General features: G+C 37.3%; 1 protein-coding gene across 26 annotated transcripts in view; it reads right to left on the bottom strand.

The window, feature by feature from the left end:
* The window catches only part of LOC307155595 (receptor-type tyrosine-protein phosphatase delta), an 846,598-nt gene that overhangs the window by 49,774 nt on the left and 769,541 nt on the right, over nucleotides 1-27,283 (bottom strand). For 13 of the 26 annotated variants that reach the window (XM_079866351.1, XM_079866375.1, XM_079866370.1 and 10 more), the window contains 6 exons: nucleotides 26,564-26,757; nucleotides 11,567-11,593; nucleotides 9,517-9,634; nucleotides 7,345-7,932; nucleotides 6,936-7,036; nucleotides 6,409-6,665 (listed from right to left, as the gene is read on the bottom strand). In XM_079866351.1, the coding sequence (XP_079722477.1) occupies nucleotides 6,409-6,665; nucleotides 6,936-7,036; nucleotides 7,345-7,932; nucleotides 9,517-9,634; nucleotides 11,567-11,593; nucleotides 26,564-26,757 (1,285 nt within the window). The remainder of the gene's footprint in view (nucleotides 1-6,408; nucleotides 6,666-6,935; nucleotides 7,037-7,344; nucleotides 7,933-9,516; nucleotides 9,635-11,566; nucleotides 11,594-26,563; nucleotides 26,758-27,283) is intronic. The other 13 variants (XM_079866362.1, XM_079866371.1, XM_079866353.1 and 10 more) reach the window with 3 other exon arrangements.

The raw sequence follows: 27,283 nt of genomic DNA, 5'->3' as shown, positions 1-27,283 counted from the left end.
AAGAAATGCATATTTCGAGCCATAACCAGGCTGGAGAGGTGTGAATGTGTGCAGGGGGAGACTGAGACTGAATGGGGCTCGTTTGCACCACAAAACAATAGAGACAAATGTCTGAATGGATGCTTAGAAGACGACTAAACATCAGTAGCATTTTTAGAGTAGCCTAATCAAAATAAAGTCATGACATGATCTTGAAAAACATTTAACTAAATACAGAGTTTTAGACTTATTATCTTCATATTTTAAATATAACATGGTCAGACATGTGGCTTTAGCTGTAGTGCATTTCTAGATTGCTCCAGTGCCAACTTCAATTTTATTTTCATTAATATGTTTCATAAAAAAAAAAATTCTAATAACTTTACAAAACTTTGAAGCTATTTAAAAAAAAAAATCATTATGACAATAATTAATTCTACATTTACAATAAACTACCAGGTGTCAGCTTTCAAATGAGATCATACTTGTGCTTTTAGTGCAAAGGGTTCATGAACTGTATCTGTTTCAGTTTGGGTATGTCATTTCTGGGGATTTTTCAAAAGTGGGGTTGCAGCTTAACAGGTTAAGTTTGCCAATGACCTTTTGGATGATCCAGAGGAGTCATGGGAGAAAGTCATGTGGTCAGATGAGACCAAAATAGAACTTTTTGGTCATAATTCCACTAAACGTGTTTGGAGGAAGAAGAATGATGAGTACCATCCCAAGAACACCATCCCTACTGTGAAGCATGGGGGTGGTAGCATCATGCTTTGGGGGTGTTTTTCTGCACATGGGACAGGGGGACTGCACTGTATTAAGGAGAGGATGACCGGGGACATGTATTGCGAGATTTTGGGGAACAACCTCCTTCCCTCAGTTAGAGCATTGAAGATGGGTCGAGGCTGGGTCTTCCAACATGACAATGACCCGAAGCACACAGCCAGGATAAAATAGGAGTGGCTCTGTAAGAAGCATATCAAGGTTCTGGCATGGCCTAGCCAGTCTCCAGATCTAAACCCAATAGAGAATCTTTGGAGGGAGCTCAAACTCTGTGTTTCTCAGCGACAGCCCAGAAACCTGACTGATCTAGAGAAGATCTGTGTGGAGGAGTGGGCCAAAATCCCTCCTTCAGTGTGTGCAAACCTGGTGAAAAACTACAGGAAACGTTTGACCTCTGTAATTGCAAATAGAGCCCGACCGATATATCGGCGGGCCGATATTATCGGCCGATATTAGGCATTTTCCTAACTATCGGTATCGGCATTTATAATGGCCGATAAATTAATATTTAAAAAAATGCAGCGTGCAGTGATTTATGTAAGGATGGCGCTGCCAATAAAGCACCTAAAAGCTGTCACAAAGAACGGGCAAAAGTGGCAAAAAAATAACGGCCGCGTCCGGTGTAGACACAGTGTTAAAGCTCATTCTGCTACGTTACAACATCAATCAATATTCCAATAATTTATGTAATTATAACACTTTATATAGGGCCATTTTGCATTAAGAGTAGCCAGATGGACACGCGAGACGTGACACGTTCAGAATTAATACACTTTTAGTAAACTACAGAACAGCGCGAGCGGGAAGCGGCGCACCTCACAGGCAGAGAATGCGTCCGAGAATGGACACTGCATTAGTGATATAAAATGCACACACACAGGTCTGTTAAATTAAGCAATACTTTTAAGGTAGTCTAATATTTTTCTGACTAACAAAATTACTGACACAGTAAAGGGTAGATTTAAATAAAGAAAAACAAAATTTAAATAAAGAAAACAAAATTGAAATAAAGAAATTAAACGAAATTTAAATAAAGAAAAACGAAATTTAAATAAAGAAAAAACGAAATTTATATAAAGAAAAACGAAATTTAAATAAAGAAACGAAATTTAAATAAAGAAAAAACGAAATTTAAATAAAGAAATTAAACGAAATTTAAATAAAGAAAAACGAAATTTAAATAAAGAAAAAACGAAATTTAAATAAAGAAAAACGAAATTTAAATAAAGAAACGAAATTAAGTTAAATTAAAAAACGAGATTAATTTAGATTGATAATAATGGGTAAAAAGGCTAATACATTTTGTTTCTATTATTCTATTTTCCACAATGTCAAAGCAACACAGCTTAACCCAAAACACAAGCTCAGACATGCACTTCGTCCATACAAACTCCGCTGTTCTGCGCTCTGGAACACTTGCGCGTCAGTTCTATTTCTAGCATCCATGCGTTTTCCGCGTGGCTCGAGCCGAGCCTAAGAGACGCGTCTCACGCAGGCAGTGTGCAAACTCCAACCTGTTAACATGGGAGCTGAAATAAAAACGGCCATGCCACGCAGTCAGTGTGTCGCCGGCCTTATTCAAGCGTGAATGAGAACCGTTTCGCGGGGGATCCCAGATGTGAAAAAAAAACGAATGTCAAATTTTCAAATCGAATACCAACCCACCGAACGAATATTCGAATATTCGGGTCCAGCCCTATAGCCTAGTTTCACGTTTAGTACATTTTGCTTACTACTTATTTAAAATAGTATAAAACTACTGTACATATGTAATTATAAACGTTTTCATTATGCTATTATTAATTTTACTTTACTAAAAAGATCTGAGTTCTTCCTCCACTGGTAGATATTAGAGAAATTAAGATTAAAAATAGAAGATAAGGTTTTGTCAGTGACACTTTTGATATATTTATTGATACAAGTTATGTTTTAAATAACGTGACTAAATTAAAAGACAAAGTCGTTAGTGAAGATTATGCAACAGTATTTAGAATATAATATAATATAAAATGCAATGCAAACTAGTTTGGTTACAGCTCAAATTCTCATTCTATCATTCACCCTGCCTCCATTACATATCTTTGTCACACAAGTGTTTGATCACCACATTTGAGTGATCATTGCAAAACGTTTATATATTTATTCTGTTTATACTGTGTATTCTATATACAGTACCCATCAAAAGTTTGTACACATGCACCAATTGGAAAGTGTGTCCAAACTTACTGTACTATAATACACATAAATAATATTGCTACTGTATTATAATATACACATAAATAATATCGGCCGATATATCGGTATCTGGCTTTTTTTTTATCGGTATCGGCATCGGCGCCCAAAAATCCATATCGGTCGGGCTCTAATTGCAAACAAATGCTACTGTACCAAATATTAACATTGATTTTCTCAGGTGTTCAAATACTTATTTGCAGCTGTATCATACAAATAAATAGTTAAAAAATCAAACATTGTGATTTCTGGATTTTTTTTTAGATTATGTCTCTCACAGTGGACATGCACCTACGATGACAATTTCAGACCCCTCCATGATTTCTAAGTGGGAGAACTTGCAAAATAGCAGGGTGTTCAAATACTTATTTTCCTCACTGTATATCACACAGAACCGTTTTACTGTATCACTCAACTTGTTTCTGCCAGCAAAGCCTTTGCAAAGAGGGGTGTGAGGTCCTGTGCAAATTTGGTGTGCGGGGGAATTGCTATAGGAAGTAGTATAGTTACAAACGCTATGTTCACCCACATCTGATCGACAAATAAAAAAAGTGGCTTGACCTATTTCAGATGCGGCAATCAGAATTTAAAATGGACTTAGTAAAGATCTGCATACAATCTTGACGTGTAATGACATGCATGCACATGAATCACGGTCAAGCACACGTTCATAAGAATTGTAAGATCAACTGCATAGTATTAATAATAATAATAATAAAGCAATTAAATAATTAAAGGATTACAAGCGATTTAAGGGTATAAGTAAATATGAATGGTAAAAATAAGTTCTAGGTCTAATTGTAATTTTGAAGTAATCAATTTAAACTATTTAAAAATAATATTTTATTTTAAAATGTGCACACATTAACTCTTATTCATATGTCTAATAGCCTATGTCGAAAGTGTGCAAACGTTTCTTGTCTCGTCACATTCATTTATGATTTACATAAATCATGATCCCATATTTTCAATTCAAAACGGCAACATTTCATAAAACATTTAGTATTTTGCATCACTAGATAGTATATTACTTTCGGTTGCTGAATATTTCTATCATAAAACAGTTGTCTAATACTTGCATCTACTTAAATCTTTCGGAGAACTCTCATTGCGTTGTGAGAGCAAGACAGTAAGATTTGATTAGCCATCTCATTCATTTTGACATTGACGATAGCTGTTTAACAATTGATATTAGGGATGCTTTGCTTGAAGTTTTGCCACAACCTTACTTTTATTTTATCAATGTTGGGTGGAAAAACAGTAATACATAACATACATAAAATATTTTTATATATAAACTATATATATATATATATATATATATATATATATATATATATATATATATATATATATATTCTGACAACTTTTTACAAGTTATAAACAAAAATAGCCATTTTCCAGATTTCATGACCCATAGGTGGCACTTTCACCAAAACTGGCAGGTCCCCTCAGATCATGGTTCTAATGAAGCATACAATGCTTGGTTTAAATAGATTAAAGAGTTGCTAAGATACAGCCTCTCATCCAATTTCAGGTCAACATCACTAACTTTGTGTTACTGTAACTTTTGAACTGAGTTAAAAAAATCAATTATGTCGGGTCAGCCCTACGCAGCTCAGACTAATGGTCATCTGAGGCAAGTTTGGTGAGAACTTAAAAAAAAATGTAAAAGAGGAATAGCAAGAACCAAAATACAGTCAATTTCAAAATCTGTAATGGGCGAAAGTATAAAGTAAATTTCTTCTGTAATGGGCGGAGTCTTAATGTAAGACACTGAATGCGATCAGCCTAATAATATAATTTGGTGGAAACAGGAGTTGAGGTGCGCATTTAATTCTGCAATGGTTTTATGTTTTTTTGGATACAATCCAGGTAAGTACCTGGACATCCCTTTCAGACAGCTTCCTCTTGTGTCGACAGTTACTCCTGTTGGATGTGGTTCATTCTAGTGTATGCTTGCTGACATTACCTGGGATACCATAGTTCTCAATTTTGAACTCTGATATGTCTCCAATTATGTTGTGTGGATTGCAATATTTAATGTACCGCTGTGCTTTTGCTCTGCTAATTCAACCTTCACACTCTGCTATTACTGATGGAATGTAAAATCAGTGATGGACGGCAATCAAGTCGCGCATATATAGGCGTGAAACCTCCAACACTATATTGGACAGTGTTTCAGTTTCATTGTCCAACCCCTGTATCAGCCAAAGAGAAAAACAATAATAATAAAAAAAGGTGATATTTATTGGCCTTGGCAAAATTTCAGTCAACCACAATTTCAAAAAGAATGCAAAAGCACAATTAAGAAGAAAAAAAGTTTTGTTACTTTATAACTTCAGAAGACATGGATTACAAGGAATGAGAAGTATATAATAGTTTTATGACACTTTTACTATGACTTTACATTACTATCCTACATGGAAAGGACCAAACACACAGGAATAAAAATCATACATTTTTGTAACGGAATGAGCTAAATGATGACTATGAATTGTGCATTTTGGGTGTACCCCTTTACTATTACTAGTATTACAGACGGCCTTGCTAGAATTCCCATAATCCAACACATAAATACTTGTCAACAATCATGGTCTTGAACGTGGCAGAAATGTTTGCCATTAACTAATACAGGGTTAATCCAGTGGTGTAATGGAGGTTGCTTGACCATTTTTGCTTGCCTCGTTTTTTTGAATGATTATCTTTACGTGTTTTTATTTAGAGAAACCTCAATATCTCAGGGCACTCTGTAGGGCTGAGCAAATATGGGCAGAACTCTTTACTGCCCTAGTACTTCAAAAAGCCTTTTAAAGGTATACATGTGAATTAAACGTGGCACAATGGCCTTCATCATCACAGTATGCTAATGCCTATCTAGTGCAAGGGATTTCATCAATATGCTGATTGAGGACTTTTGGGATACTCCAGGCACAGGATGGTTCTGTTGGGAGAGACAGAGTCGTTTGCACCTCAATGACACGTCTGTACCATTTGCTTCACAGGACATATGCTTTTAACTACATACTGTTTATTTACTAGTGTGTTCTAATATGTAACTATGCCATGTTTGGTCTCATCTGACAGCTTATAAACCTCATACTATTAGAAAGACTTGTATGGCCTCTTCTGCACAGCAGTACATTATTTGTTACAACTAAGTTTTCTATACAGTATGTTGTTCCATTCTACTGTCTGTATATCTAAACATGTAACTTAATAAATAACTTTGCCTGCTTTAAAGGCTTTGAGAATTTTTCCTTTTATCACTGATTATGTTGAAAGCTAAAGTGATTATAACTTCCGTTATAACTTCATCTCAGAGGTGAGATGAAATGATGAACTAGATAGGTCCATCTGCAAAGCCCATGGTGATTCTCTCAATAAAACCAAACACAAAGAAGAACTCTTACTCACTTGATTTTCTCTGCTGTCTGCACCGTCGGCAGCTCAACCGTGACCATGCCGTCCGAATTGGTCTTGCCAATCAGGTACGGTTTGGTGCGAAGTATGTCAGGTGCTGTCATGGTAGAGACGCGGTGCTGCAGACCTCCGGCACTGTTCCCACGGTTGGTGAGCAGGAATGAATACTGAGTCTCCGGCTGAAGGTTGGTGATGAGCTTCTGCGTCAGCTTCCCATCCACCTCCACACTTTGACCGTTATCATACAAGATCTGGAAGGAACCACGTTACGCCAAAGCATTAATGTGATAGATAGAGCATTTTAATGGATGCAAAGGCTGCAAGGTAGGCAAGATTATGAGAATACCATGTACATCATTCAGAAAACAAGCTGTGTACTACAGTGCCTTTAGCATACTTTAAAAAAGAGTGCTTGTTTATTATGGAAATAATATAGTATAAAAAAATAAAGTGAAAAAAAATTCAACCCACTTTGTATTGTTACTGCATTTGCAGGTTAAATGTTTCTCATAATCTCTTACTGTAAACGGCTGTGCAGGGTTGTAGTTCTCGGGAATCTCCCACGTCAGCAGCACCGAGGTCTTCATGGCAGCTCTCACGTGGAAATTTTTTGCAAACACTGCTAAAAAAAATTTGGGGCAGATGAATTAGACACAGAGCTGGAGCGGTTCTCCTACCACCTTTTAGGAAGGCAGCTAGTCATCAACAGCCTTACCTGTGAAGCATTTCACCTGCTACCTCATGAGGACTAGGCCAGAACTAGAACCTTACCTTGCGGCTTACCATTGACTCTCCATAGGATGCTATTTGACATGAGCTAGTTATGCTAGGGAAATTTTTATATTCGATTTGGTCCTGAGAACCACACTCTTTCTCAAAGGTTGAAGGAGGCGGCAAACGTGGGCCGAGAGGGTGTTTTGAGCCCCCTACCTTGGTTGACGGGTTGCGTTCTGAACTGGACGCTAGGACTGTAAGGACCAGGGCCCTTACTGGTGAAGGCACACATTTTAATATCGTAAGTCGTGTCTGCTTTAAGGCCGTCCAGCATGACGGTGGACTCAGGTGCTGTGATGAACAGTTCTGAGGGACTGCGAGGGCTGTTGATGTCTTTGTATTGAAGGGCATATTTGATAATGGCTCCGTTGCGCTCGGATAACGCCACCAGCTGCCAGCTGACCTGCATGGTGGTCGTTGTGCTACTTTCGGCTATGATGCCTTGCGGGTAACCGGACGGCGTGTCCTCGGGTGTTGTGATCTCCTTCACCGTCTCCTCTCCGAATCCCACCTTATTGCGGGCCGAGAGGCGGAACGTGTAGGATGCCCCCTTGTGGATCTCTTTGGTGGTGTAGTGGTTCTCGCGCTCCGAGAACTCAATCACCGTTAGCGGCTCCACGTCCTTACGGCCGAATCGGAGGCGGTAGCCTTGCAGTGGGCCGTAGGTGTTGGGCGGCGGGTGCCACTGCAGGAGCGCTGTGCCCATGTTTGTCGGACTCACCATGAGACGAGGCTTTTCCGGAACTGAGGATGGACAAATGACAAACCAGGGTTATTATACTTTACTAAAACTATGACTGAAACTATTAACAACAATTCTGTTAATTAATAAAAGCACAAAAAATAAATAAAAATAATAATAAATAAAATTATATATGTATATGTATGTATGTATGTATGTATATTAGCTGAAAAACTAAACAAGAATAAGAAATGTTGCCTTGGCAATAAACTGAAATAAGTTAAAACACTAAAAATATTAACTGGAATGTTAAACTAAAACTAAAGCTGACAAAAACAACAACAACAAAAAAAAATGTAATAGTAGTATTAAAAAAAAAAATACTAAAAAATAAAATCACTTGATTATTTTTTTATTTTTTTACTGCTCCAACGGCAAAATGAGTGTGTATGCGACTTTGAGGTGCGTTTCCTGTCAAACATCATTTATCCTTATTTTCTTAATTTTGTTAAAAATTTTTTTTTGGATTTCTTGATCTTTATATGATTTTTTATTTTATTTGTATATATTCGTTTTTATACAATTTATTTTGTTCTGCAGATGAAAAAAAATTAACTATTCTGTTAATTCAGAATAGCAGAGATATCTCCAGTTTTAAAAAATAATATTATCAAGTAGGCTAGGCTATTTTATTTTGGTTTGCAGTCTAAAAAAGTGGTAGAAGTAGCCTAACTTTACCCGTTTCTGAATATTAATTTAAATGTTGCACATAATAATTAGGCCTAATCAAAAAGCACAAACATGATCATTATAATTGAAACTAAAATACAATTTTGTTATATTGCAAACGGATGAAGAAATTGTGTTGCTTTGAATATCTCATGCACGCGTTCGGAGTTTACAATGTTGGCAGCTCCGTTACAGCATATTAGGAGCGTTATACTTTTCTTCAGATTAAAAAAGAAAAAGAAAAAGAAAAAGAAACATCGGACCTTTTGAAAAACAAATAGGCAAGACACCTTGACATCAAAATGCATTCACTATTCTTACAATCACCAAATTGGGTTCTGTTCTGTTCAGTTGTATTCACCAGTTCTCCTGGAAAATTCATTTCAATTCACAGGTGCGATAAGAACAGTGTGGAAATTATTAGCAACACTAACATAACAGCAAAGCTAATGTTTTATGTTCGTTTAAGCTCAAACTAAATAAAGCAAAATCTTTACCTTAAATCAATCATTAAATTAAACTAACTGAATCACAGGCTATCATTAGATAAAGTGCAGCCAAACTCAACATGACTTGTGTTAATGGTGTATGTTGGGGGCGGGCCTTGGGTAGACAATATAATCGGATATCGCAATATTTTTTAAGGAGATTATCGATAAAATATTTTTTACATATCACCCAGCCCTAGTACGCAGTATTCTTTTCTTTTGAAAAAGTCTATTTTCCTGACAGATTTTTCCATTATTTCCTTAACTCCTGCGAGCATTTCAAAGTCAGAGCTGTAGGTGACTGGAATTACAATCGCCTTCATCACAGCGAGGGCAATTATAGGCATTCACTGGTAATGGCTGCAGGGAGAGACCTGCTGAATACTACAGAGTCCACAGGAACAGAGGCGTAAACTGCTCTAAACCTACCGGCTCCGGTGGTGGTGACCAGCTTGGGTTTGCTGCGCGCTCCGTCACCCTTGGTGGTGTAAGCGGCAACGGTGACTGAGTACGTGGTCTCAGCGAGCAAGTCAAAGAGGACTAATTCCTGGAAAAACACAAGGACATTTTTAACACTAACTGCAAAAAAAAAAAAAAAAAAAAAACGCTTTTAAAATCACACAGAAAAATAAGCTAAAGAATATGTTTCTTACAAAAGTTGTAGTAAAAGAAACATCAATCATTTTTGTTTTAAGAAAATGGATCTATACACATTAGGTCTCATTCATTGATACAATAATAAAAAAATAAAACAAATCTTTACCCTTGTTCAAATGTTCATGAATCTGGATTGTTATAAATAAACATATGCATGTCTGTAGGTAGTAATTGGCATAATAAATGCAATAAATAAACATGTAGGGCAGTGGTTATCTACCTTTCTGACTCCAAGGCCCCACACATTGACAAGGATAATATTTGAAGGCCCCTCAAGATATTTAGGGTACTTCTATAAAGAAATGCCTGCTCATTTTCAAACTTTATTATTTACAGAAATGAGAGGCAATATACATTAATATAATTAAATATTCATATAATCATATAAATATTCTAAATTATATTTATAATAACACTTACTTTAATTATGAAATTGAATTATGTTTACATTTTTATAATTGTATTATTTTTTACAATTATTTGACAACAGTTTTAATAACTAAATGTTTTTTTTAGGGTTTACATTTTATTTTTGCTTGCATGATTACTCTGATTACCGTTTTTTTTGTACTCTCTCTCTCTCGTTTTTTTTAGTCTCTCTCTCTCTCTCTCTCTCTCTCAAATTCAAATGAGCTTTATTGGCATGACTTGTACAGTATTGCCAAAGCATTGGCCATTACATAAATGGACATTACATACACAAATAATCAATAAATTCAATAAATCAATCAGTAAACAAATGTATGAATACATTTATATAAACAAGAAAAAAAACAAAAAACAAAAAAAAAAACCACCTATGTACATTAGTACCAACATTCAGACAAGATAAGGATGATTCTGACTTTAGTTTTGTCCACTGGCTGACTCTCGTAGTTTGTGGCAGGCTGTCACATATTTTGCTGCTGTTGTGATTGAGCTGGAGTTCTCTCCCAAAATATGATTTAATTTTTCTGAATTTGGTCTCAGAAAAATCTCTCTCTCTCTCTCTCTCTCTCTCTCTCTCTCTCTCTCTCTCTCTCTCTCTCTCAGATACAATATTTTAGAATTTGACAATAACTAGAAAAATATATATTTGTTTTGGAAATATCTATGATTTATATATCTATGAATATATATATTCCTCACATATCCAGGTTTTCTAAGACTATGGTAACCCTGGTTCTTAAATAAAAATGACAGGGGTTGAGGGAATTAATTAAAATTAGACAATATGACAGCAGGTTATATCTTGAGTTTTAGCAGTTTTAGCTTATTTTATAGTATATTTGGTCTTAATTTAAATCATTTTAAGCTGTCCCCTATTGGGCCCCGACCCCCTGGTTAAGAACCACTAATGCAAAGACTTTCATCCATCCATGTAAAGGCCATTCATCACTCATTTCATAGATCCAACTATAATGCACATTATTTTGTTTAAATAAAGTATTACTGAGTATTCACTATTCAATTTCTTATGATAATATTATGCATAAACATTTTCAATTAACACACTGCATGTTTCAGTGACTTTGCATTTGTTTGCCGGTGTACAGTATGTGTGATACACGGTGTACGGTGTGTGATTTCTGTCCTTTTAATTAACTGCAAATTAATTGATAAATCATGATTTCTATGTGATAACATATACATGTATACAAGTGTCATTATTCATATAAAATGCATTTTGAATGAATGAGATCCAATGTTGTCTTCAGATAGTTATGGTTAAGTAACATTAAACATTTAGCAAATGAGGTGTATGTTTGCAAATCATGCATGGAATACAGAAATACAGTGAATGTGAAGAATTGAATGCAGCTGTTTTCTCAAATGTACTCACATGTTCAGCTGAATCATCATATTCCCACTGATGCCCAGACCAGAGACCAGAAGGAGGAACAAACAAAAAGACAAACAAAAAAAGAGGTTCAATTACACATGAAGATACGAGAGCGTTTGATGAACATGAGAAATGTCTCTTATGTTTCTGTGAGTGAGCAGATGTTAGAATGATTCATAATTCTGGAGGATTCAAACAGTGTCCGTGTCTCTACATTTCACTTTAAGGTCAGGATGTTACTGTATGTCGTGTGAAATCAGATGGGCCAATCTCATTGTCTAACATTAAATCACATATAATCAAACAGATAACAGGTCTATGCTGTGTATGTAAATCATGGTTGATTATGGCACATCATCATTCACCTCACATGGGAAAATTAATGTCTAGGGAAAGTCTTCATGTCAATCTTGAAGATATGAAAAGAAGGCTATATAAAATTGTGCAAGTCATAAGAATACATTTACTGCCTACTTACAGTTATTAGGGTCATTCAGTGAAAATATACCCCTCATCTACTAAAAGTATGTGCAAATAATGACTTTAATAATGAATAGCTGAATACAGCGGTTAAAGCAAAAAAAAATCTTTTGACAGAAAATTTTTCCTCGGCCAAACCCCATTCCACAGCCTGTCACACACCCAGTTTAAGAGCAGTTTTTTCTTCTACTTGTAATTAGGTATTAAAGGAGTATAGTGAGTGCATGCTTTACCTTCACAAATGAAATACTCAAAAAACATTTGCATTTAAAGAAAGGCCATTTTGAACTGTGTTTCTATTATTTACACACTTTATGAAATTTCAATGTTTTCAATCTAATGCTTTTACAAGACTTGACTCTTTGTGATGTAGTCATACAAATAATTAACCATTTGCATAACTTTAACACAAGCTTTTATTTCTCAAATAATAAAAGCCAACAGAGCTTTTGCCGCAAAGTGTGCTAATATCACAAACTATACAAAATATAATATCTGTTTTTAACCTAAATAAATAATATAATGTTATTTTTTAATTTGATCTATGTTGACTATATGTCGAAGTCATTAGTAAACATTGCAAGATGGCTATGGATGAACACCAGTTGTTTGAAACTGCTTTGGCCGCTACAATGAACGAGTTAGACTTGGCTTTTTATCTAAAAGAGGAACAGAAGATGGCGCTCGAATCGTTCCTTTGCAAGAAGGGCGTTTTTTGCAATTTTGCCGACTGGATACGGCAAGAGTCTAATCTACCAGTTAGCTCTGCTGGTAGCTAAGCGTATGGGGTTTATTGTTGTGATTGGTCGTAGTGTTATCCAATTGCGTGCAGTGAGATTTTCAAATGCATGCTTGGTGCCGACCTTCGAGCTGGACGATTTTCATTAGTCAATGCCAGACATTAATCTTTCAGATTTAGGTCTGGATTTCCAGGCTAAGCATGAGCAGGGTCGAAAGCAGGATTTTATAAATACCGAGGTCCTTGCTATAGTGATCCTGGTATGGGGGTTCGTTCGAGTATCTTGCTTTTGGACTAATCAGTTCATTTAATGGTTCAATTGTTCACTCATAAAGACAGTCACTTGTCACCACCTACTGGCTTAATGATACAAGTTGCGCAAACACTCCCAATGCTGATACTGGTGAAATATAACATATTCGAGGACCATATAAAAATATTAATATTTATACAATACTACTATTTTGGCATTATAATTAATAGGTGCTTGTGTTGTTAAATTGAGCTTATATTTTCCAATGTAATAAGCAAAGAACATTTATATGTGTTAAATAGAATACATTGTAATAATGTTAATCTCATGGGCACAGTATGCAATACCTGCACTGTAAAATGATTTTGTGGTGAAGTAAATACAACTCCTGTTCGCAGGAGTGATGAGATAGTTAGTAGATTGTGTTCGCTTAACGGTTGGCTGTCTAGGTGGTGTCCGCTTAATAATATAGAATTCATAGACAATTGGAAAAGTTTTTGGGGCAAACCTGACCTGTTGAAAAGAGATGGTATTCATCCCTCCCGGGATGGTGCTGCTCTTCTCTCTAGTAATATGGCACATAGTCTTAGAGCTCAAACATGACAATCTGGGGCTCAGGTCAGGAAGCAGACAGACTGGCTAAACCAACCGTCTGCTAGCGGCCTCGCGTCACCAAGGTCAGATAAATCCTATCACATAGAGCCTCTTTCACCTAGCTATCATCATATAGAGACTGTGTCTGTTCCCCGAATTTGGAAATCCAAAAAACGTTTAAACCCATCTAAGGTTAAAAATTTAATTGATGTTCAACAAATAAAAAACAGCTATATTACAGATGAGCAAATGCTAAAGCTTGGGTTGCTGAATATTCGATCGCTTACTTCTAAAGCACTCGTTGTTAACGATATGATTTCAGATAATAACCTAGATGTGCTGTGTTTGACAGAAACCTGGCTAAAACCAAACAATTACATTACTTTAAATGAATCAACGCCGCAAGATTACTGTTATAAACATGAGCCTTGTCTGAAACGCAAAGGGGGTGGTGTTGCTGTAATTTATAGTAATAGTTTCAAAACCACTAAGAAATCAAGTTTTAAATATAATTATTTTGAAGCATTGGTGCTTAATGTAAAAATATATAGTGTAAACGATAAATCACGTTTGAGATTTATGCTAGCTACTGTATACAGGCCACCAGGGCACCATACAGACTTTATCAAAGAATTTGCAGACTTTCTATCAGAATTAATATTGACTGCAGATAAAGTACTAATTGTTGGTGATTTTAATATACACATCGATAATGAAAAAGATGCATTGGGATTGGCATTTAAAGACATTGTAAATTCAATTGGAGTTAGACAACACGTGTCAGGACCTACTCATCGTCGTAATCATACTCTAGATCTAATATTATCACACGGAATAGATGTTGATGCCGTTGAAATTCTGCAGCAGAGCGATGACATCTCAGATCATTACCTAGTCTCGTGTAATTTGCATTTAGCCAAGGCTGCAAAGCCGACTCCGTGTTTCAAATATGTGAGACCTATCACTTCTGCCACTAAAGATTGCTTTATTAATAATCTTCCTAATCAGTTTCATCATCTCAGCATCCCGGATAGCTTAGAAGAACTAGATATTGCAACAGAAACTTTTAACTCTCTCTTTTCCAGCACTTTAGACACAGTTGCTCCGTTGCGCTTAAAGAAGATTAAAGAAAATAGTCCAACGCCGTGGTACAACGAGCACACTCGGGCCCTTAAGAGAGCAGCCAGAAAAATGGAGCGCAACTGGAAGAAAACAAAACTAGAGGTATTTCGCATTTCATGGAAGGAGAGCTCAATTACTTACAGAGAGGCTTTAAAAGCTGCTAGATCTGCTTATTTTTCAACCCTATTAGAAGAAAATAAACATAATCCTAGGTATTTATTTGAAACGGTGGCTAAACTAACGAAAAATAAAGCTTCAAGCACCGAAGTTTCCAAGCAACACAGCAGTAATGATTTTATGAATTTCTTCACTTATAAGATTGATAATATCAGGGACAAAATTATAACTATGCAACCGTCTACTACAGTATCGCATCAGGCAGTGCATTGTAGTCTCCCTGAGGAAAAATTTGATTCATTCGTTGCTATAGGAGAGGAAGAATTTACTAAACTCGTTAAATCATCTAAATCTACAACATGTATGTTAGACCCTATACCAACTAAGCTACTGAAAGAGATGCTTCCAGAGGTCCTAGATCCTCTTCTTAATATCATTAATTCATCTTTGTCTCTAGGATACGTACCAAAAACCTTTAAGCTGGCTATGATTAAACCGCTTGTTAAAAAAACGCAACTTGATCCTACAGAATTAGTCAATTACAGGCCGATCTCGAATCTACCTTTTCTGTCAAAGATATTAGAAAAGGCAGTATCCTCACAACTGTGTTCCTTTCTTGAAAGAAATAATATCTGCGAGGATTTCCAGTCCGGATTTAGACCGTACCATAGTACTGAGACAGCTCTCGTTAGAGTCACAAATGATTTGCTCTTATCATCCGATCGTGGTTGTGTCTCTCTATTAGTGTTACTCGATCTTAGTGCTGCATTTGACACCATTGACCACAACGTTCTTTTAAATAGATTAGAACATTATGTTGGCATTACGGGAAATGCACTAGCATGGTTTAAATCATACTTATCTGACCGTTATCAGTTTGTAGCAGTAAATGATGAGATGTCTCATCGATCACAAGTTCAGTATGGCGTACCACAAGGCTCAGTACTAGGACCGCTGCTGTTCACTCTGTACATGCTACCATTAGGAGATATCATTAGGAAACATGGCATTAGCTTTCACTGTTATGCCGATGATACTCAGCTCTATATTTCTTCAAAACCTAACGAAACTTATCAATTCACAAAATTAACGGAATGCATAGCGGATATAAACAATTGGATGACTCGTAATTTCCTACTTCTAAATTCTGAAAAAACAGAGTTTCTAATTATTGGACAAAAAACTTCCTCACGTAATAACCAGGCGGGAAGGAAGTCGACCGGAAGTTGAAGCCGGCCGCGTGCCACCATCTTGTAGCAGAACTTCACCTGCAGTTAGCATCCCATTGACTCCCATTCATTTTGGCGTCACTTTGACAGCGAATAACTTTACATTTGAGGCGTTTGAAGACTCCATTTGTCCATTATTTATTTCTAAAGAAACACGACAATGTATAAAATGCTCCATTACCTTGTAGCTTATGTTATGGCCCCGTAGAAGCAGTTTTTGTAAAAGTAGGTTAACGATTGCGTCATAACCAAGCGACTCTCTGTCGCACAGTAGAGAGATTACTGTATGGACGTGAAGAGAAGCTCGCGGGCAATCGGGGGGACGTAGAGGCAAAATGACAATATAATTAATCAGAATACCTAGCAAAAGTTGCTCCTGCTCCAAGCTCATGGACAATTCCTACTCACACTCTCCGTCTCTGCAAGATTCGGAAGGGAATGATTCAGATTTCTCTTGGCACAGCTACTAGAAGACAGACGGGTTGCTCACGTGGTCCGTGTAACGCTTTGCTCGGTTTGAGTCTGCGCGTCAGGAAAGGAAGTGCTAAGAAATCGCTAAAAATGGGCTTCACTTGTCTCAATTGAGTTCCAATGGGGTCGCTGTGTCCATTTCTTTTACTGTCTATGGTAATAACCTAGAATACTGTCTAACACTTGATGGCTGCTCTGTTAAGTCTTCGTCGTCGGTTAGGAACCTGGGTGTGCTCTTTGATACCAATCTTTCATTTGAAAGTCACGTGTCTAGTATCTGTAAAACTGCATTTTTCCATCTTAAAAATATATCTAAATTACGCCATATGCTCTCATTGACAAATGCGGAACAATTAGTTCATGCGTTCATGACCTCAAGGCTAGATTATTGTAATGCCCTACTGGGTGGTTGCCCTGCACGCTTAATAAACAAACTACAGCTGGTCCAAAACGCAGCAGCTCGAGTTCTTACCAGAACCAGGAAGTATGACCATATTAGCCCAGTTCTGTCAAAACTGCATTGGCTCCCTATTAAACATCGCATAAATTTTAAAATATTGCTGATCACTTACAAAGCACTAAATGGTTTAGCTCCGCAGTACTTGAGCGAGCTCTTAACGCATTATAGTCCGTCATGTCTATTGCGATCTCAAAATTCCGGCCAGTTACTAATACCGAGAATATCAAAATCGACTGCTGGCGGTAGATCCTTTTCCTATTTAGCACCAAAACTCTGGAACAGTCTTCCTACCATTGTCCGGGAAGCAGACACACTCTGTCAGTTCAAAGCCAGATTAAAGACACATCTCTTTGACCTAGCTTTCACATAATACATTATAGACTTCTATAATTTAATGTTAGGCTGCATATATTAGGTCAGCCGGAACCGGGAACACTTCCCAAAAATCCTGATGTACTCGTTACATCATGAGAAGAATGGCATCTACGCTAATTTTAGTGTCTTTTGTTTATCCCGAGGTTTTCCCGCAGCCTGCCGGATCCAGGCCGTATCCAGATCTGACGAAGGACCTTCGCCTGGACCGATGACAACGCAGTGCTGAAGTGCCAACTAGTCTCTCCCTATGGAGGATCCCACTACCACTATACAGATAAGGCGTTGTCGGGAAAAATTCGTTTCGCGTTCCTACCCCAAAGCAACAAAATAAAATAAAATTCTTTATAAAAATGTATAAGGAAAGACAAGTACTTTGTTTAGGCTTGGCTTGTAGGGAATTCCAAACCTGCGTATATTCAAACGCACATAATTATAGAACCCATTCTAAATGCGCATGTGAACGCCATCAGTGTTTCTCACAGGTTCGCGTTTAAAGTCTGTGTAGAGGGAATGGTGTCGTCTTAGCGGCCCCTAATTTAATAACAAATGATCGTTGCGACGGAAGCAAATCAATCAAAACTAACTCTAGATGGAAATAACTTAACTCTGCTATAAAGCCAAAACAATCTCTGTTACCTTAAATTATACGCTTATCTCTGTAAAGCTGCTTTGAAGCAATCTACATTGTTAAAAGCGCTATATAAATGAAGATGACTATATGACTGACAACAGAAAAAAAACATTGTAATTTACATGAAAAAGTTAGTTCAGGCAAGAATAAAAAAAAACTAAAAAAAAAAACTAAGTATATTCTATATTAGTACTCAATTCAAGTGTGTAGAAATGAAAGCGTATATATCAATGTTATAAAATTAAGTAAAATTACTCAACTTTTCTGATACTGGTGTTCCCATCATGCACTGGGCCTTGAATAATTAATGAGGTTAATATTTCACTGTTTTATCATTGCTTTTGTTGTTAGGATTAGTAACTTGCCATTTTGTGACATTTGGAGTTCATTTTCTACTCAAAATGACATATTCAAACACCAAAACGATCCATCAAATGTTACCGTCATTGTGTATTGTCTACCAAGTATTGAGGTCTCTGCGTTCAAATAACGCGTAACTTCTGAAATGTAGATATGGTGTCTCACACAATATCTATTGAATTAATTACTTAGATATTTCAAAATAAAGCATATACTTTAAAAGTGTGGTTTAATTCAACGTTATATTGTTTGAGTGAAATGTATTGCAAAGGAAATTTAAAGGGGCATTCCACCCATTTGAACATTGTTTTTTATTTAAAGTGGGTCATATATGTAGTCGAAATGTAAAATAAATTTTGAATTTGGTGCCTTCGTGACCGAGGAAAGACAAAAAATAACTTCAGGACGCATTTGTATGAAAGACAACAACTCCCACAATGCACCACATTGCACAGCTCCGCAAGCCACTCCCACTAATCCAGAAAGCGCATATCTGCCTATAAGAGAAATCACTCTTCCGTCTACAAGGCTAGCCACCAGAGCTTGAAATTCATTTCACATTCACACAAAATGTCTAACGTTAGTTAGTTGGCGAACTCATTAGTGCATTACTCCTCGTTTGTATTTCTTTCGAAAAGGTGAATTATTGCATGGTACCTGGATGTTCAGTCAGAACATATGCGGTGCGAAACTAGGATAGTTCTCAACACAAACGTCCGTGTCCTCGTCTGATTCAGAGATTTCGTCCAGGAGAAATTGTCATCGTTGAAATTCTTTGCCGCAGACGGACTCTATCTCTGTGTTCGTAGTTGCATCTTACAGTCTATGAGTTGCATAGTGAGATCACCGGCGCCACCAGTCCGCCCTAACTCGAGCCAGTCCGGGCTCCTCGTCCGCGGCAGGCAGGTCTTCTGCCTCGGCTGCTCTTCGCTATGATGTGGCTTGTAAAGGTAGCCACATGCACCTGATTCAAGCATCAGACTTCCGAAATCCTCTTCTTCTATATCATATTGAGCACTCTCCTCCGCTATTGTCATAACTTTACATCTGTCTCCACAGCGCCTGTTAGCTTAGCTTCAAACAAGATGGAGGATATTGCTTTCAGTTTCAGAGAGTAAAGTCCCACCCACTGATCTGTAATAGGTCTGTAGCGTGAGCGGGTCCCGCCCCCTGGGAAAGATGAGGAACTAGTGCTTGTAGTCTCAACAGAAATCCCCCCTCTTACACTTCCTCCTACAATGACGCAAAATGACGATTTTTGCGTCATTGTAGGAGGAAGTGTAAAAGGTAAATAATGGATTTCTCCCGTCTCAGGGTAAAATGAGAGAGTGTTGCACGACCATTCAATAGTATGACTGGGTTTCTAACAATGCAAAGCTTAATGCAAATGGGTGGAGTGTCCCTTTAAACTAAATAGATATCACTCAACCTTTTACTAGCCAAGTTAAAATTACTTATTTTCTTTATTACTTTCACTTAACTTAAGTGTAGTTTACTTAATTCCATGTGTGAAATTTACTTTAAAAATATGCGTGTGAAATTTACTTAAAGGGTCATTTCACCCGTGGAGACATGAATGTGTATTGAAAGTGGGTCATTTATGTAGAAGAAATGTGAAATTATTTTTGAATTTGGAGCTTTCTAGACTGAGAAAAGCCAGAAAATGTATTTTTGGCTTATGTGGATGAAAGACAACAACTCCCGGAATGCACTTGCTTCGCTGCCCTACAAGGCCACTCCCAAGCCACGCCTACCGGTAAGACAGCGCCGTTAAAAAACAAAAACATCAAGGCAAGGCTAGGCTACGAGTGAGTCTCCGTGACGAGTTTGCCCAAAATGTCCGGGATTCGGCTTTTGCGTTCTACAGTCGCCATTCATCATGTTTACTGTGGCGAGCAGGACGAGGCTGAGGGGCGCGGGAGAACGGCGCGAGGCCGGTGGCGTGATTACTGACGACCGACACCTGTGAGGCACTGTTCTCGTATCTCGCACGGAGGAGCAGGTATTTTCTTAGCAATGGTAAAACACACATCAACCGATCACGCCACCGGCCTCGCGTCTTTCAACCGATCACGCCAAAGGCCTCGCGTCTTTCTCCCGCGGCGCTAGCCTCGTCCTGCTCCCTGTATTACTGTGATTACTGATGAGCGCGCCTGTGAGATGCACCGGTCTCATGGGCTATCTCTCACGGAGGTGCGGGTATTTTCTTAGCAATGTTAAAACGCAAATCAACCGATCACTTGTTTAGCATTCATGTAAACATTACATTCAGATTCACCAATCGGGGTGAATTCAGTTAGATTGAAACAAAAGGTGAGCATGTAAACAATGGATGGCGACCGCAGAAAGCAAAAGCTGAATCCCAGACATTTTTGTCGATCTCGACGGCCGGACATGTCCGGGAAATAGAGTATGGTAACCCCTACTACTCAGCTTTCTTCGTCCCTGTTTTCTGCAGGTTTCTGCCGTTGAAATCAATCGCACTGATCTGTGATAGGTCTGTTAGCGCATTAGGTCCAACCCCCTATGGGCGGGTTTGAAAGGGTGGATCTAGTGCTTGTAGTCTTAACAGAAATCCCCCCTCTTACACTTCCTCCTACAATGACGCAAAATGACGATTTTTGCGTCATTGTAGGAGGAAGTGTAAAGAGGTAAATACAGATTTCTCTCGTCTCGGGGGAAAATGAAAAAATGTTGCATGACCATTCAATAGTATGACTGGGTTTCTAACAATGCAAAGCTTAATGCAAATGGGTGAAGTGTCCCTTTAAAAAATATTTGTGCAAAAACTTGCCAAAGAAAAATTAAGTAAATTTTACTTGTTTTTTTTTCTCAGTGTGCTCTTCCTCTCTCATCTCCATCACATTCTCTCTTTCTTCTTCTCGCAGTCTCCTAATCTTTACCTGTATATCTTATCTTCCCAAAGCTGAGCTTTGATTGATACAGTCTTTGCAAACTGATTGTTTCTGGTACTCGTTTAATACTTTTATCATAGTAGTTGTTTGGTTTAGCTACTTACATCTCGAAGGCCAGACTCGCACTATATGACCGTTAATTGAAAGCATCGTGAAGCGTCGCGCTGAAATTCACGCTCGGCTCGCACCTTCTGTGAACATAAAGCCCTAAAGCCTACTTTGATTATATTTTTTCACCTTGCCTGGGAAAACAAGCAAGGGTTGCGATGGCGTCGCTCTCTATTTGGGCACACTTTTCGCACATCTACATTTAAAATGACGAACGTGAGAGCGCAAACATGTGAACGGCCCCTAAAGCAGCTCAGATGAAGTCGGTTATCGTGGCGATATGCAATATCATTGCAGCACCAAAGTAGAGTTAACATTAGGCAATTATTTCACAACCTTCAGGGCATGAGTAAGATAGGATCATTAGATGCACAATATATCGGGAGACATATGGAGTGGGTCAGACATGATTTTGACCACTTCATTAAGTTTTGCTTAGTATAAAGACTTTCTTTATAAATGAGAAGCAAATATAGCAGACAATATAATCAGGACATGAATCCGTATAAAATGTGCATTTCTCTCTATAGGCGCGTTCACTACATTTAGACATTTTTGTGTAATTATTTATTGTAGAATACTTTCCAAACCATTACATATAGTATTATAAATGTTACATATAGTATTATAAATTCAGACTTTCATGATATAACAAAATAAACATATTAGAATAACTTTTAAAATGGAGTGAACATGGAGCAGTTTTTCCGTGAGCGGGAATGGACTAGGGTTGTGCCGATAGACGATAGTATCGCGTAACGACGATAGACAGAGATATCGCTGATGGCAGATGCCTTTGACGATATCAATACGATAATTGGCTCGTTTTCCCATTAATGTATTAAATCATTATTATTATTATGAAGCTAGTATAGTTATTAAATTAATTAGGAACTACAATTATATTTGCCTTGCCTAAATTCATAACGACATCACCACAACCACACTTGTGACATCACCACATAACCACACTTGTGACATCACCGATGCGCGCGTATGAGGACTCCTCAAAGAAAATGTTTTTAAAACAGACTAAAAAAACTACATCCCACAACGAAATTTAATTGCAAGGTGATCCATTCACAAATTGTCAAGAGTGCTTGTTTTAACAGACGCATCATTCTTATACAGAGCCAAGATGAAGACGCGGCATCGTTGTTTGTCAGTATTTTGTTTCCATAGCACATTAACAAAATATTTAATGACACTAATAACACTAAAAACAATACAATTACAAAATATTAATAATATTAATAATATCAATAAAATTATATAGGCCGCCTAGGCCTAATAAAAGTCTTTAGTTCACGAAGCATCTGTGAAACTCTGCCATCTGTGAAAATCACAAGCAACTTCAAACTTGTTTAACAAGAAATACTCTTCTAATTTTTTCACTGTCAATAATGTAAGTCCACAAGAGAAATATTAAGCCAGTAAATTAAGATAGTTGCTATACCATTATATCCACCGTCGTCTCAGAGAGAACGCGCCGTTAATGCAGCGAAAGCTCAGTCCGTTTCTGCTTTCATTTTCAGGGAATGATCGTGTTTACATGCACGTTATTAACTCGATTATGCTGAATAAACTGACAATGCATGTGGTCATGTAAACGGATTAACCCATTTTCCTTTATCAGAGTCAAGTCATAAGTTTAAGTAGGCGTATAACCGATCGACTTTTAGATTTTTGCCTCTGATTTCTCCCGGCATTTAAAACACATTAACCCACGTTATTTGGGCTTATTGAAGTGCGGTGCGCATAAGTGAAGTGCATCCAGACAGAGAGAGCACTGGTATGAGGACATATCGCAGACTCCGACTCTTTCTTGACCCAATAAATTAAAACGTGTTCTCATCTCGTGCAGAAGCAGCCTACAGTCAAAATGCTGCATCTGTAACGGCACGAGAGGATAGGCCTAATGTGTCTGTAAATTTCCCGCTGACATGTTGAAATACTCAGAGTCAGATACAAGAATGATTAGGATCTTTTTTTACCTCACTATACCAGGAAATAACCTGATTTAGCCTATTAATAAACACTCCACCTTTGCTAGCAAAATAGAAAAAGATTCTCATTTAAAACGAAGTAATACAACAAGCAAATTGATGAGTAAATAAGCAAGTTAATAATCAAATAAGTAAGCCCCGCCCCCTCACGATAATATCGTGTATCACCGATCTCACAGGCTGACGATAGCACGATATGAAAATGGAGCATATCGCCCAACCCTAGAATGGACAACTCATAGTGGATCCGGAGTGGAGTGATTACAGAACGCTTAGAGTGGAGAGAGGAACATGCTTTCGCTCCACTCCAAGCTTTGATCACATTCCCCTCAGCAGGGTGAATACACCTCATCTTTACTTAATTTAAGACCTATTCAAACTGAAATTAAGACATTTATTACACTATTTGAGAAATGTAAGCATATTTACGACCTTAAAATTAAGAAAAGTGAATTTAAGACAGAACAGGCGGGAACCCTGCAATTAACGGAAATCCGTCATAGTGACGGAGAACTTTTATCCCTGTGAATAGCACATTATCCAAGTATTCATCAGTTTTATTTTAGCTGTCTTTTTTCTCCATGAACATGTTTTTTTTATTTTTTTGGTTAGTTCCCAGTACTGTTATCTGGATACTCAATATTGATTGGGTGGATGCAGTTTTTGAACAGTTTGTTTTACAGGTAAGTTCATTGTCGTTCTACAAGCACACACACGCACGCACGCACACACGCACACACACACACACAAAGTAGCTTGCACAAGTCGCGTGCAAACAGAAGCATTCGGGAGCACAGAACCTTACTGTCAATGCTGTCCTTTGATTTACAGTTGTGGTCAGAATTATTGGTACCCCTGGTAAATATGATCAAAGATGGCTGTAAAAATAAATTTGCATTGTTTATCCTTTTGATCATTCATTCAACAAATTTGCAAAAATCTAACCTTTCCTTGAAGTAAAATAATTGAAAGTGGGGGGTAAATCACATTATGAAATAAATTATTTTCCACAAAACATGTTGGCCATAATTATTGGCCACCTTTTATTAAATACTTTTTGCAACCTCTTTTTGCCAAGATAAAAGCTCAGAATGTTCTCCTTTAATTGCCTGATGAGTTTGGAGAACACCTGACAAGAGATCAGAGACCATTCCTCCATACAGAATCTCTCCAGATCCTTCAGATTTCATGTTGGTGCTTCTTCAGTTCCGGAACACTAATCATTTTATATAGGGGTCAGGTCAGGGAACTGGGACGGTCATGGCAGAAGCTTCATTTTGTGCTCAGTGACACATTTTTGTGTTGTTTTTGATATTTGTTTTGTATTGTTGTCCTGATGGAAGATCCAACCACGGCCCCTTACAAGATTTTTAGCAGATTCTGTCAGGTTTTGATTTTTTATCTGTTGGTATTTTCTACAATCTATTATACCATGTATCTGAACAATATGTCCAGGACCTCCAGCAAAAAAATAGGCCCAGAACATTAAAGATCCAGCGGTATATGTGACCATGCATGGGGTACTTTTTATCCCTGTTTGCACCAAACTCATCTAGCGGGTTTGCTGCCAAAAAGCTATTTTCCTTTTGTTTCATCTGACCATAGAACCCAGTCCCATTTGAAGATCTAGTCATGTCTGGCATCTGAATATGCTGGAGTTTGTATTTTTTTCTTTTTCTTGAAACCTTCCCAAACAACATGTGCTGAAGGCACTACAACTCTCCTCCTCACCATGTATTAAGACAATATACACACATGTCCTCTTCCAGGCAGATTCGTAACATCTCAAGTTGATTGGAACGTCTTAATTATTGCTCTGATGGTGGAAGTGAGAATTCTCAATGCTTTAGCTATTTTATTACAGCCACTTTCTATTTTGTGAAGCTCAACAATCTTTTGCTGCACATCAGAACTACAGTATATTCTTTGGTTTTACTCATTGTGATGGATGATTAAGGGAATTTGGCCTTTGTGTTTCCTCATATTTAAACTCCTGTGAAACAAGAAGTCATAGCTAGACAATTTTATGTTCCTAGTCACCCTGGTGTGCTTAAAAAAATTACTGGGAATATACTTCAGAGATATTTTACTAAGTTCTAGGAGTGCCAATCATTCTGGCCAATGTGTTTTGGAGAAAAAAAAACATTTGTTTCATAATGTGATTTACCCACACTTTCAATTATTTTACTTCAAGGAAAGGTTCGATTTTTGCGATTTTTTTTTATTTTTTATTAAAAAACAAAAGGATAAACAATGCAGTTTTTTTACAGCCATTTTTTATCATATTTACCAGGGGTGCCAATAATTCTGACCACAACTGTATCAATACAATAGTTGAGAAACTGAAAAGTTATAGCAAATGTTTCTTTCTGGTTTTTTTTTTTTACTAAAAAAAGCCTTTTTTTTTTTCATTTGGTAATTTATTTAGCCTTATCCAGAGCTATTTATCCTTTTGTTCAAACATGAATTAAACAATCATTTTAATGTAGACTTTGGCTAATGTTAGTGTTTCAATAGACACATAGAAACTTTTCTCCTAGTATTGTGTAATTATTTCTCATTATAAATTTGGACATGCAGCCAGTCTATAAGTATCACTCTGATGAGTGCTTATCACAACATAGCAACCATCATTATCGGCCTAGAAACCGTTTAAGGACCATGCACAGCCCATTTCTGTGCACCAGAACACAGTAATAACATATGTCCTTAAAGACTTCTCTTAAAGACACTCTTCTATATTTAAAAAAAAAATACTTTTACTTTCCCATTCGGGCTTCACAATCCAACATCAAAGTTTGTTCACAAACTTTAGCCTCTAGTTTATTATTGGCATCACTGCAGTAAAAGCTGGTAGTTGATACCATCTTAGATTAGAAACAAACCAGCTATCAGCTGAAATTCTGTTTCCATCTAGAAACCACCTTCTATGTTCCAAACTACAGCTATCACCTATAACTATATTCCAGCAGGGATTTCTTTCAACTTGCTGTTTTTTTTTTTTTTTTTTTCCAGTGACCATATTGAAATGAATTCTGGGATTGCCAAAACATCACATAGACCGAAATCAAAATAGTTGCCAAAAGCTTTTAAAGATTTACTTTAGAAACGGTGCAGCTGTGCAGGTGGGTGCCTACCTGAGCGTCATCGATCAAGATGTCCTTGATGACAGGGTGCCCAATGGGTTCCCCATTAACCATCCTCACATAGTGCACCTGGTACCCACGGATCTGCCCGTGCTGTCTGCTCGGCACCGGCGACCGCCACAGTACTTTAACAGATGTGGAGTTGACAGCCTCCACCTCGACTTTACGAGGAGGGCCACTGGGCACTGAGAGAATTATGGGATAAAAGACAAAAAGGTCAAGCTTAAAGAGGACACTTCCCGTCCGACTGGACATCTCTCAAGAGAAAGTGGTGAAGCAGACAAAAATCTACAAAATGGGTATATACCACTAACAAGTACTGGATAACACTAATATCTCAACAATGAGAAGTCAAAAGCAAAAAAAAAAAAAAAAAAAAAGAGGAAAAAAACAAAAACAATCCCCAAAAACAGGTCACACAACTGACCTAATTTTTTTCTGAAAAATGGGGTTAGTGGAGTCAAAATATGGAATAAAAATAACAAGCAAAAACGCCAAGAGGAGTGTTTCAGAGCTTTGAAGCACTCAAAAGGAGTTTGGCTATGATAGAGTGAAGACAAAAAGAAAAAACAAATGGAAAAATTTAAGCAAAAATGTCATTAGCGTGGGACATTTGAGAAAAAAGCCCCATTTTATGAGGATTCACAGTTGATTTAGGCATCTTTTCTCATGTATGAAAATTAGTTTAACTCCATTAAAAAAAAAAAAAAA

This window comes from Squalius cephalus (assembly GCF_949319135.1).
Source record: "Squalius cephalus genome assembly, chromosome: 3".
In the NCBI taxonomy this organism is placed as follows: domain Eukaryota; kingdom Metazoa; phylum Chordata; class Actinopteri; order Cypriniformes; family Leuciscidae; genus Squalius; species Squalius cephalus.
This window is presented reverse-complemented; position numbering and strand designations above follow the sequence as displayed.